The sequence below is a fragment of the Nelumbo nucifera genome, chromosome 5 (assembly GCF_055504915.1).
Source record: "Nelumbo nucifera cultivar China Antique chromosome 5, China Antique-T2T, whole genome shotgun sequence".
In the NCBI taxonomy this organism is placed as follows: Eukaryota; Viridiplantae; Streptophyta; class Magnoliopsida; order Proteales; family Nelumbonaceae; genus Nelumbo; species Nelumbo nucifera.
In genome coordinates, this window is record NC_142653.1 from 28019965 (window position 1) to 28033538 (window position 13574).

Below are 13574 nucleotides of genomic sequence, written 5' to 3' on the forward strand. Positions count from 1 at the left end.
ATTTGCACGTGATCAAAGTTCGATTCACTTATTATGACTTTGATTGGCACGTTATGTATACATAATGTCTAGCTAGCATGCCTCCACATGGATGTTCATGTATTGTTTCTTTAATAGATCAACACATGTCATAAGCTAGCATAAAGTCAGATCAGCCAGGTTATGTCATTTGGTTTTAGGTCAGTTTAGTCAGGTCAATTGGTCTCAGGTCAGTTTGGACAAGTTTGCTAGCATTAGGTTGGCTTAACCAGGTTAGTTGTCATTAGGTGAGCTCCATCAAATCCTCTCGGCATGGTTAGCTGGTCTCGAGTTGTCTTGGCTTTCAATTGAACCTTTTGAGGTGGTCTGATGTCAATTGACTTCTTTGCCACTCACCTTGCATATGTTTAGTTTCGGTGGAGTTTCTTAGATAGTGTTTGAAATTGTGGACATTTTTTGAGACTGATTTTTAAGAAAAAATGTCCATGTTCTCAAAATTTGTTTTTCACAAAAAAAAAAAAAACATTTTTGCCACGTAGATAATGAGTAACACTATGTTGTTTGGTAAGGTGATTTTCATCACCATTTTTTCATATATGTACTGACAGGTAAGTACCACATAGGATATACATCAGTCAAACGTTGGGGGAAACGGTTCAACGATGCATAAAATGCCATTTCATGCATCGGTGGGGTCCCGATTTTCGAAACATGCCCGATTTTTTAATAATCGACTGAACCAAACAATGAGATACATGGGTATTTGTTGAAACACATATATGGATCTGATGTGGCACCATTTTTTTAAAAAACGGCCAGGATTCCAAACATCCCCTTAATGGGCCATTTATTAGACAGCGATAAAAAACGTTTCCTACCTCGTGCTGTTTGGAAGGGCATTTCAAGAAGTGGGCCATATGGGTGATTCAGTGTGGCACCTCTCCTTGATTTTTTAGTGCCATATTTTGAAATCTAATGGTCCAAACTACCATTTGCACATATATTTTAAAATCCAACGGTTGATTTTGGATGAAAATCACATCCAACGGCCAAAATGACAAGTATAGGGGATCAGTATGGGCCGATGGTTGAAAATACCCTTTGCGCATCCAATGTATATATGGCATGTCCCAATAACAAATTTTGGAGTCATTTTACTTGTTACTACACATCTATTTAATGCATTTTACTTGTTACTACTCTTTGCGCATTCAATGCCATATGAATTCAACGAATACCAAGCTTCCAAAATTTGTCATTCACACGTTAGAATTGGATAGAGTTCCACAAATTGACATACAATTGACTCGCACAATATATGGAAATTTCTTCCATCAGGCTTTGCCTATATGTACTTGTTAATCATCTGGTTTGGTATAAATTCACCAAACTAGCTTCACATAGATCAGCTTAAATTGATCGATGCACCGTTCAAAGGAGTAGTTAGTTGTAGCCCATGTCCCCGTATCTCTCAGCTTTATCACTTGTTTATTATAAAGTAATTTTATAATAAGTATTTTTACAAAGGCATTTTACACAAAAATACTTTTACAAAGGCAATTTTATTAAGCACTTTTACAAAATTAGTTTTACAAGAAAGTACTTTTATAAAAGTATTTTTTTAAAGAAAGCACTTTTATGAAAGCATTTTTATAAAATATTTTTAGAAAGTACTTTTATAAAAGTATTTTTATGAAATTACTTTTACACGAAAGCATTTTATGAAAGTACTTTTACAAAAGCACTTTTACATGAAACCACTTTATGAAAGTACTTTTACGAAAACACTTATGAAAGCATAAAAATACTTTTATGAAAACACTTTTATAAAAGTACTTTTACACGAAAGCACTTTTATAAAGGTATTTTTATGAAAGCATTTTTACGGAAGTACTTTTATAGAAGTGCTTTTATGAAAGCACTTTTATGGAAGTATATAATGCTTTTATAAAAGTACTTTTACGAAAGCACTTTTATAAAAATTATGCATTTTTGTTTTTTTTTTTTTGTTTTCTGTATTTTTTTGGTATTTTCTGCGTTTTTTGCAATTTTCTGGCAATTTTCTACATTTTCTAAAATTTCTGGTATTTTATGCATTTTCTACAATTCTAGGTGCTTTTCTACATAAATTTTGCATTTTTTCTGGTATTTTTTTATATTTTTTCTGAAAAAGTTCTGCATTTTCTACAATTTTTTTGTATTTTCTGCATTTTTCATAATTTTCTGGTATTTTCTTGTTTTTCTGAAATTTTTGGTATATTTTGCATTTTCTGCTATTTTTTTGCATTTATCTACATTTTTAGCATTTTCGGGTATATGGGTTGCCCCCAACCCATTTTTGCCACGCGGTAGTCTTGGGAGATGTTCCTCTCAAAATTTTGATATTTTTGGGCATACGGGTCAATTTGACCCATTTCTGTTACATGACAACCTTGAGAGAGAGAGAGAAAGAGAGAGGTGTTCCTTTTAAAAATTATTATTTCGGATATATGGGTGGGTCAAGGTTAAGATGAGTTATGACCCTTTAACAAGGATTGATGAAATGGGTCATGATTGGTTGATGGGTATCTAGCCATTTGCCACCCATATCTTATTACATGCTGGTTTTAAAAGATATCAATATCTTATAGCTAGGAGAGTGACTATAAAATAAATTGAATTGGTCGTGGATGAATTTAAATAACTTAAAAAAAAAAAAAAAAAAAACTGCATGGTAAGGTTAATGAATCTCATGTGCACCCTGTTTTGTCTCTACTGTTGAATCCCTCCCCATGGAAAAAAGAGACATAATATAATAAATATATATATATATAATATTATTTAATTTAGATGAAATTAGTTAGGACACGAGGGAATTCACTTGCCGTATGTGAATTGAAACCAAAAGTTGATTAGTAAAAGAAAAAAAGAAATAAAAGAGAAGGATAGGAAATTTCTGCAAGGGTTTCTACATATTTGGTGTAGTTTGACTGAATACCCTTATTCAAGGTGAATGATTTCAGCTCTTATTCTTATTACCTTTCTTTCTAATTAAAGACCAACACCAATCATGAATTGTTTGTTATGGGCACTGTTACATTCTATAAGTCTATGACTTTCAACAGTCCCACTTAAAGTGAGTTCATTAGTTTTTTAACATACCAATTCAGCAACAACAAAATAACGAAAGAACATTCAAACCAAACACCAAACCCACACTTTTAGGCTGACATTACATTCCGATGACTTCTTTCCCCTTGCCTTCATTCTTCACTTCAATGATCTTGACCTCAACGGTCTTGGGCTTCTAAACACGCCGTCTTGAGAGACAACACAAATGGCATCAGTGTTGACATTTTCCGGCTGCTGATGAGGAGCACATTATCGTCCTCAGTCTAAATGTGATGCCACCGAACTTAAGTCCCGGCATGTCTATGATGAAGACAATACGAGTTGGGATATTCCTTCGCGTCCGGCAAAGTAGAAGCCATGGTCTTAGCGTCTCAAACATAAGTGCGTACAGGAGCGTTAAAGTGTTAAACGACTTATCAACTTCATCAGAGACACCGAGCATGTGCTAGAGCGTCGAAAACAAAGGATTGTCAAAACCCATGAACCTCATATCCATTTCCATCAATTCATGGGGGTTGCAGCGGCGTCTCAACGGTGAGACTCAATCTGTGTGTCGGTGTTGTGAAGAGACGGTGAGGCTCGGGAGGGAGGAGAGGAAAAGGGAGAGAGGGAATGAGAAAAGAAGCAGGTCAATCATTTTTGATAAATTTTTGAAGTCCAGACTGCCGTTAACAGCCTGGACTCCGTCAGTTTCGAAAGAAAGGGGGAGGGTGGCGTTTTCAAATCTCATTGGACGGGGAAGGAAGTCATTCCCAGGATAGGATACGTGTCTAACGCAAGAGCCCAAAAACAAAATAATTTTTAAATCTCCAAAAATTTCATAATTTGATCAATTTTTATATGACCAGATTTTAAATAAGCAACCACTCCTCTGTTTCTGGCCCTTTCCGTTAGCTAGTGCTTAAAACGAAACACCAAATTCCTCTTAATAGGAAAACAAATGCACACCGTAAATTCTGCCGTCCTCCTTCCTTGTTATTATTATTATTAGCCCCAGTGCCATAACATGCCCCCCACCCCCCAGCTGACGATGGAATAGCGCAGCGGGTCAGGGATAACTCAAGTTCCTATTGTTATGGTTACGGATCGACCTTATGTCTACAATTATTATATATCTCAATCTCAGTCGGTTATCCTGACGGTCATGAACGGACACAAAGCTACCTATTTTTAATTTAATAGGCCAACTGGAAATGGAAATCATCATCAGGCCATCAGGTGATTAGATTGATTTTTTGTATTTTGTAGAGGAAGTAGGCTTGCGTTGGCTCTGTTTGGATCAGATTTGACTTGTAATAGAAGAGTCAGGAGAGAAGAGAAGGGGCGCTAGCTTTGCCGTGGCTTGTGGCTTTGTTTTGTTGATCGTCTCGTCATTTTCTGTACAGAAGGCAACGCGGTTCCCTGGGAGTCTGGGACCAGCTACACACACGTATCTGCCCCTCTCTACCATCTATTTCTACAATTTCGTATAGTCTTGTTTCTATGCAATGTAATGTGGGGAGTAGGTGATATCATATCTCCTCCCCCGTAAGGGGCCGTTCTACAGTATATCTCTGCCGTGTATTGAAAACATCTCCTCCTGATACGGTGGTGTGGGACATTGTGAACTGGTGGAGTATGGAGTAGGGGACCTGAATTGATGGCGTCCTCTCGTCCTCCAACCTCCTCCTCCCCCATTCACCTTTTAACTGTTTGGTGTCTCATAACTAAGATTTCGAGGATGCATACGGCTTCGTTACTATTTTCACTTAATCCACGTGGATGTATTTATCAAAAATACTCCACGTGACGTGGAAATTACGTTCAGGGCCACTTTGGAATTTCACCACACACTGGGAGCCAGACAAAGGGAGCAGCCAAGCCAGGGAAAGGGAGCACCAGCAGAGTCGTGTTTATCGGAGTGCATGACAGTCAACCTTCTTTCTTTGACTGCACCCTCCTTCCGCTTACACTTTACTAAATCTCGTTTTCTAATATTTCTAATCCATTATCCCTTCTATCTTTTTCTTTTTCTTTCCCTATCCATCAAAATAAATAAATATACAAATCTTTCTCTATTTTTTATTTTTTTCCTTTTGTTCAATATTTATATCAGAGGACTGAGAATATTCTTGTCATATAGTAGTAGATAAAGCTTTAAGAGGGTTAAAGAAAAGAAAAATTATTACTGTTCCACAAAAATTGTGGTGCAGTGCAACCCCAGCGCAATGAGGACGATGCTCCGTCATCATTATTACCACCCTCGCCGAAAGCCCAACCCAACCCAATATCTTTGACCCTGTCAAAACTACTAAACTAGTGGTCCCCCACCTAAAGCCTAAATCCATTCTATTCCCATGAGGTGAGGGCCTGAGGGGCGAGTTGCGACTGGGCCAGAGAGAGAGAGAGAGAGAGGAGGGATCTTGGCCCACTCCTCTCTATTGTTTATGAGTTAATTCCCTGCTTCGCCTACTTCCTTTTCTAACGTGGGATGGACATCAGACGGATGTAACGACATTTCATCTCATGTTAGTACATCGGTTCAAGGTATGACCCAATAGATATTGTTAGGGCTATAAGTCGTGTCGGGTTAGGTCGGGTTGAGGTCAACCCTAATTCTAAGTTTTAAACCCTCAATCTTAATCCTAATCTAATCCGAATTGCAATCCGATTTATCTAATTCTAGCCTTAATCCTAACTAAATACCTTTAACTCTAACTCAATCCAACCCAACTTTTTTTCCATCCCTTAAAATCTTGTAGAACTTCTTAATCTAAGATCTTAACTCAACTTTCACTACATATATTAATCCTCTGTTTTATTAATATTTTTTTATTGATATTTTTATTGGTTCTCTAAGTAAAAAATTCAGAAAAAAAAAGTGTTTGAAATGATTATATTTTATTATGAGTTATGACTTATAAAAGATCTTTTATAGGTAGCAAGTTATGGGTGACAAGCAATAAAGAGGAAATAAAGAATAAAATATTCAAAAAACATAAAATATATTATTAAGGTTTTAGTATTTCCAATTAGGATTAAGTGAATTGATTATCTTTAAAGAAATAAATGGTAGTATGTGGTGGGGGCTATACAATTATCATGCATCTAAACAAATCAATGCATGATATATTATATATAACATATATTTATATGTGATATGTACTATAGAGTCGGGTTCAGGTTGGGTCGGGTTGCCCAAGGGATCAACACTAACCCAACCCGAAGTAAAATCGAGTTCATAAATTTCAACCCTAACCCTAACCTGAGCATCAACCCAACTCAACTTTTTTCGGGTTGGGTTCGGGCCAACCTGGCCCAAGTTGTAGCCTTAGATTTTGTGCTTGGATGCATGAATGGGCAAATGGTGGATATCTACAAAAGATGCATGATGTACCATCTTACAAAAGGTGCATACCTAGAGAATGAGAATTGAGAAACTTGCCCTGTTCAATCTCCTCGTATCATTTACCAACATCTGATACACACATACACACACACTCTCTCTCTCTCGTATCATTGAGAAACTTGACCCAACTAGAGTCGAGTTCATGCTTATGGCTTTTATAGAGGAACTCCGAATCTCCTTACTACGTCTACTCATAACACACTACCCCCATAAATTGGGAACATCTCCCCCTACATAATACTATGCAGAGGATGAGATATTCTCCATGTGTGATTGCAATAAATGTGGGCAGAATTTGTGTGGGAGGAGATCCAGACTCTTGTAGAGGATCCATGCATATGGGATTTATTTAAAAATAAATTGAAGATGGAGCTTTATGACATTTCCAATTTAAGTATAATAATTTTTTATTAAATTTAAAATTTTTATGAAATTTATATAAATTTTTGTTTTTAATGCAACTTAAGTTGAATTTAAATTATCAAAATTTAATTATAAAACTAATAATTGTTTGATAATTTTGTATTAGTTCTATATTAATTTTAAATTGATATTAGTTTTTTGTTTATCTTATTCCGTTTATTAATTAAACTCTTTTTATTATATTAACAAAATTTTTTTTATTAATAACAATAATTAATAGTTATTTTTATTTTATTTAAATAACTTACTAAATTATTTTTATTATGGTTGAGTAATTTTTATTATTTTCAAATGGAATATAAATGGATTATAGTTTGGAATGAAAATAAATTATTTAGCTAATAATATATCATTAAATATCTTAATTTCAATATAATTAAATTTTACTAATAATTACAATTTAATCACTATGGCTGCGTTTGGAAACGATGCAAATAAGTGTGAATGCAAATATATGAAGTGTAAAATGATTTATATAAATTACAAAATTGGGTTAATTTTGCACTGACAAATTCACCTTCTTACCAAATAGAATTTTAGCTGTAATTGTCCTAATGGTTGCAAATATGAATTCCAATAAAGCATATGCTTTTTTCTTTTTTCTTTTTTATCAAAAGCCCAATTAAATGCAAATTTACTTTTTTTTATTAATATACTTTCACATCTTATTATCCATATAAATATGCATTAATCTATCAAAAGCCCAATTGGATTTGCACTCCATTTGCATTATTTCCAAAGACAGTCTATAAGGTATTTTAATAAAATGCAACATATAGAGTAAGTTTAAAGAAATCTGTAATATTAGAGGGTGTTCTACTCATTACTTTTATATACAACACTTTTTTGCTTCGAATCCTAGTCGACTCGTGTACTGTCATGTAAATCTACTGAACTTTTTTGTTTATTCACGTACTTTGACGTTTCATAAAGCAACATGTCCAGCTGGACACGTGACGTGGCATATCCATAACAACGCTGCAAATGAGATCGCCTCATATCCGTTGTTGATAAAAAACGTCACGCCCCACTCACTCCACGTCTCCACCCACCTATTATCAGGACAGGAAGATGGATAAATCAAATACATAGAAGGTAGAAAGTCAGAAACCAACAAAACAAAACATGAACGACCGCCCAGAAAAGTTACAGTGGAAAATTTAAAAAGACGACGAGACGAAAACATCGAAGAGAAGTGAGTAAAAAGCCAAGGCTTCTCCCTCCGTCACTCGTCTCAAAACCCCTCTCTCTCTCTCTCTCTCTCTCTCTCGTCTGTTCTACTCACTCACTAGCTCTCACTCTACTCCCTCACTACCAACCCCCTTTCCCTTTCTTCCTTGCTTGAGTCGACAAAATAGGGGATCAAAATGCAGTTCCTTCTTCTTCTTCTTCTTCTTCCCGTTCTCTTCTATCCCCTTGACAACCAATACGTCGCCGGAAAACCGGTTCGTATTTCGGAAAACCGCGCTTTACTCTCCTTGAAAACAGCCATTTCGGATGATCCCCAGGGTTTCCTCCAGAACTGGAATTTCTCTACCAGCCACTGCACATGGACTGGCGTCTCCTGCGACTCTCTCAACCGAGTCGTTTCTCTCGACCTCTCCAATATGAACATCTCCGGCATTTTATCACCTGACGTCGGCCAGCTCCGCAACCTTGTCAACCTCACCGTTGCCGCTAACCTCATTTATGGTCCCATCCCACCTGGCATCTCTTATATCTCCGGTCTCCGACTATTGAACCTCTCCAATAATGTTTTCAACGGTACCTTCCCTTCCCAGCTGTCGCGTCTCAAGTACTTGGAAGTTCTTGATTTGTATAACAATAACATGACCGGAGATTTACCGGTTGAGGTGTCGGATATGCCCAATCTTCGTCATCTCCACTTTGGCGGCAACTTTTTCTCCGGTAGAATTCCGCCGGAGTACGGACGCTGGGAGTTTCTTGAGTATATGGCGCTTTCCGGTAATGAGCTTACTGGTCCTATACCGCCCACGATCGGCAACTTAACCAAGCTTCAGCAGCTCTACCTTGGATATTACAATACCTATGAAAGTGGTATCCCGGCGGAAATGGGAAACCTGACGGAACTAGTTCGATTGGATATGGCTAACTGCGGATTGTCCGGTGAGATTCCTCATGAACTCGGTAAGCTTCAGAAGTTGGACACATTGTTTCTTCAGGTCAATGGGCTTTCTGGAGAGCTTACTCCGGAGTTGGGGCAGCTGAAGAGCTTGAAATCAATGGATCTCTCGAACAACATGCTTTCCGGCGAGTTTCCAGAAACATTTTCCGAGCTCAAGAACCTGACGCTGTTGAATCTTTTCAGGAACAAGTTACACGGTGCTATTCCCGACTTCATCGGCGATTTGCCGGAACTAGAGGTTTTACAGCTTTGGGAGAATAATTTCACCGGAAGTATCCCTCAAGGGCTTGGAAAGAATGGGAGGCTTCAGTTCCTAGATCTGTCGTCCAACAAGCTCACTGGAAATCTCCCGCCTGATCTGTGTTTCGGAAATCGGCTGCAGACACTGATCGCTTTGGGTAACTTTTTGTTCGGTCCAATTCCGGAATCGCTGGGAAGATGCGAATCACTGAGCCGGATTCGGATGGGAGAGAACTTTCTTAATGGTACCATACCTAAGGGGCTTTTTGGCCTCCCCATGCTCGTTCAAGTAGAACTTCAAGATAACTATCTCGTTGGAGGTTTTCCGGAAACTGATTCAGTCGCCGAGAATCTCGGGCAGATCAGTCTCTCGAACAACCAGCTCATGGGATCTCTTCCACGGTCCATTGGAAACTTTTCTGGCGTGCAAAAGCTCCTCCTTGATGGGAATTTTTTCTCCGGTAGCATTCCGGCTGAGATAGGAAGGTTGCAGCAACTATCCAAGATGGATTTTAGCAACAACAGATTCTCCGGCTCAATTGCCCCAGAGATCAGCCAATGCAAGCTGCTTACTTTTGTCGATCTCAGCAGGAACGAGTTGTCTGGTGAGATTCCACCAGAGATCACGGGTATGCGAATCCTGAATTACCTGAATTTATCGAGGAACCATCTTGTGGGGAGCATCCCTGCGTCTATCTCTACTATGCAGAGCTTGACTTCTGTTGATTTCTCCTACAACAACCTCTCTGGTTTGGTTCCTGGAACAGGCCAGTTCAGTTACTTCAATTCGACGTCCTTCGTCGGCAACCCTGATCTCTGCGGCCCATACTTGGGGCCTTGCAGGTTTGGGGTTGCCAACGGTACCCACCAAGGCCACGTTAAAGGTCCGCTCTCTTCTTCGTTAAAGCTCCTTCTTGTAATTGGTCTGCTTGTCTGTTCTATTGCATTTGCCATTGCTGCCATTATCAAAGCTCGATCCCTGAAGAAGGCGAGCGAGGCCCGTTCATGGAAATTAACTGCCTTCCAGAGGTTGGATTTCACCTGTGACGATGTGTTGGATTGCTTGAAAGAAGATAACATTATAGGGAAAGGAGGTGCTGGTATTGTTTACAAGGGTGTTATGCCTAATGGTGACCAGGTTGCCGTCAAACGGCTTCCAGCAATGAGCCGAGGATCATCTCATGATCACGGGTTTAATGCAGAGATACAGACCTTGGGGAGGATTCGGCACCGGCACATTGTGAGGTTATTGGGGTTCTGTTCCAACCATGAGACGAACCTTCTTGTTTACGAGTACATGCCTAATGGGAGCTTGGGTGAAGTTCTCCATGGCAAGAAGGGTGGCCACTTGCATTGGGACACACGATATAAGATTGCTGTGGAGGCTGCCAAGGGACTCTGTTACCTGCACCATGACTGCTCCCCATTGATTCTCCACCGTGATGTGAAATCGAACAATATCCTTCTCGATTCCAACTTTGAAGCTCACGTTGCAGATTTTGGTCTCGCCAAATTTCTGCAAGACTCGGGCACCTCAGAGTGCATGTCGGCTATTGCTGGTTCCTACGGTTATATTGCCCCAGGTAAAAAAATTGCCAATTCCATCCAGCATCATATTCTCATAAGAATTGCTAAATATTTAACACTCTTTCAGAATTCTAACTTCTTGTTAGCCAGGAGATATAAGAAGAAGAGAACAGGACTTCCAGAACTGATTTTTGAGTTCAATTAATGCGTTAAAGATTTTATAATAAATTCCTTGAGATTGGAGTGTTTTTTTTTTCTTACGCCATCTAATAATTATGAATCATGTAATTTATTGGGGAGTTTGGGTTCAATCGCTTCAATATCATTTTTAAATTTAAATAGAAGTAAATGACAGTTAATTCATTTCCATTTTGATTATGCTTCAAAAGTTCAGAAGTAATCTGTTTACTTCAATTGATTGTGGTTTGCAGAGTATGCCTACACCCTGAAGGTGGATGAGAAGAGTGATGTTTATAGCTTTGGTGTGGTTCTTTTAGAATTGGTGAGTGGCAGAAAACCTGTTGGCGAGTTTGGGGATGGAGTGGACATAGTCCAGTGGGTCCGGAAGATGACGGATTCAAACAAAGAGGGAGTGCTAAAGATTCTTGATCCAAGACTGCCTTCTGTTCCTCTCCATGAGGTGATGCATGTATTCTATGTAGCAATGCTGTGTGTGGAAGAACAAGCTGTCGAGCGCCCTACAATGCGGGAAGTTGTTCAGATCCTCACAGAGCTTCCAAAGCCACCCAACTCCAAACAGGGTGACTCAACGATAACGACGATGGAATCTTCGCCATCATTGGCAGCTGCTACCGCTGGAGAGGAACAGAACTCGACAACTATTAGAGAGACAAAAGAGCAGCAGCAGCAGCAACAACCAGCAGCAGCAGCAGCACAATTACCACCTCCAGATCTCCTTAGCATATGAGATGGGTTGGTGTCTTGTTGTTCTCTTCCATGAACTGGGTTGGCTTTTGTTTTTATTAAGCGTTCTTTTGGGGGGTTCATTTTCTTGTTTCTCCAACTCCAAGATGGTAAATGAATGGTTAAGTTTTGTTCTGTACAGTAGAATTTGGTAGGTCTTGTTATATTGTTCTTGGGTGTTCATTATGTGGTAGTGACGTTACTGCAAAGTGACAATGTTGTTGATGTTACCGTGCGAACACCGAACTGGGCCAGTGCCCTGAAAGGAGTCAAGGTGCGGTTATGACTTGTGAGAGATCAGAGAGGGATAGTAAAATAGAGATGGAGTTGAGTGTGGGAGGTTATAGAAATTTGTGTGGCAATATTTTATATTGTATAGGATGGAGATGTTACCCAGAAACAAAAACAAAGGATGGAGATAGGAGAGGGAGCTGCTCAGCTATGCAAAAGCTCAGACCACCCCCTTGGGAGCTCAGAAGCTTTCAATTACCGAGACCGGTGGTGGGGCTTTTGAGTTCTGTGCGATATATACTCTGAGAGAGAGAGAGAGAGAGAGAGAGAGAGAGAGGGAGGGAGGTGTTTCTTTTGGAGTGATGGAGTCCAAAATGTCAATGTGTGAGAGAGGTAGCTTTAATGGAGCTTCCCTCATTCGTTTAATTAGTACGCAAATGGGCTTGTTGCAAGGTCCAACTTCCCAAGCAGAGAGTAGAGAGAATCAAGAGAGGGGAAGTAGTTGTGGGTCGCGTCAATAAGAAGCCAAGGACTGTCTGTTTACTTGTATGAATGATGTCTCTGTCTCACTCTCACGTACGTGCATCGCCAGGACAGTGCATGCGGCAAGTGTGGGACCTACAAATTGGTCCCATTGAATTGGATTATTTACCACCTGTTCTATCGGAAATCACATCTGCGCCCCCACAGCATATCCCAGCCGTGTATTGGGAATATCTCTCAATCTGCAGATGGTCGTACTTATATTTTGGCCAATGGCTTTGCTGTGTGGATGAACAATTTAAACATGTTACCAAGTATGGTTTAATCACACATGGATTCATGTCTCTCTACCTACTAACATAATTAGGACAGTGGATAAGTAAAGGACCTTTAATAGAAAATAATAAAATACTTGTCGACCTGTTCTGCTGACGTGGCTGTTATTTTTTCAATTCTAATTCTAATGGTGTGACCTCTGTGGAGTTGTGGGTGTTTGGTCATTCTTTCCGTGCCCTTCAACCTCAACATTAATGGTGTTATCTCGTACTTGGTTTCGCCGTGTTTGTTTGGAGGCTTGCACTTGGGCCGGCACGTAGGAACATTTTCATATTCCGACTAGAGCTAGAGTGCTAGACTACTACTGGCTTACTATTACTAACGCATCAATCTCAATTCTCTCAAGTCTCAACCAACCCCCATCCAATGTAAGGCGTAGACTCTACGTATTTGGCTTTCACATTGTGATTTGTGAATTGAAATTGTCATGTTTTCATCTGCAGAGCCCTGATTTGGACATTGTATGGTAATAAATTAATGAGTAATGGTACAAATAAATGTGCGTCCCGAGGACATGAAAGATTCCAATCCAAGTGTAAATGCCTTGGGATCGACAATCCTGGGATGTAAAAGAACTTGAGACTTGTTCCATCAACACCAGTTAGCATTAAGCGAGCAGTCACCCGACGCGAAATGACCCAATCACCCCCTACCCTCTGTTTTATAATCTACGTACGATTAAGGAATTTTATTTTATTTTATTTCCACTCTTGAGAGTTTATAAGCAACTAAAAAGTATTCTTTGTGCCCATTTTTTCCTTTTAGTTTTTCTTTAATTTCTTGTTT

General features: G+C 39.1%; 1 protein-coding gene across 1 annotated transcript; it reads left to right on the plus strand.

The window, feature by feature from the left end:
* The first annotated feature begins 8089 nt into the window (after positions 1-8089).
* On the plus strand, positions 8090-11879 carry LOC104607581 (uncharacterized). Its single transcript, XM_010273248.3, has 2 exons — positions 8090-10870; positions 11246-11879. The coding sequence occupies exons 1-2, from the start codon at positions 8269-8271 to the stop codon at positions 11740-11742; spliced, it is 3099 nt and encodes a 1032-aa protein (XP_010271550.1). The 5' UTR covers positions 8090-8268; the 3' UTR covers positions 11743-11879.
* The last annotated feature ends 1695 nt before the right edge of the window (positions 11880-13574 follow it).

What these genes read in the sequence shown, in the direction of transcription:
- LOC104607581 (XM_010273248.3), top strand. Translation starts at nt 8,269, where the DNA reads ATGCAGTTCCTTCTTCTTCTTCTTCTTCTTCCCGTTCTCTTCTATCCC. An exon ending in CTACGGTTATATTGCCCCAG is followed by an intron (nt 10,871 to 11,245) that starts GTAAAAAAATTG and finishes TGTGGTTTGCAG; the next exon opens with AGTATGCCTACACCCTGAAG.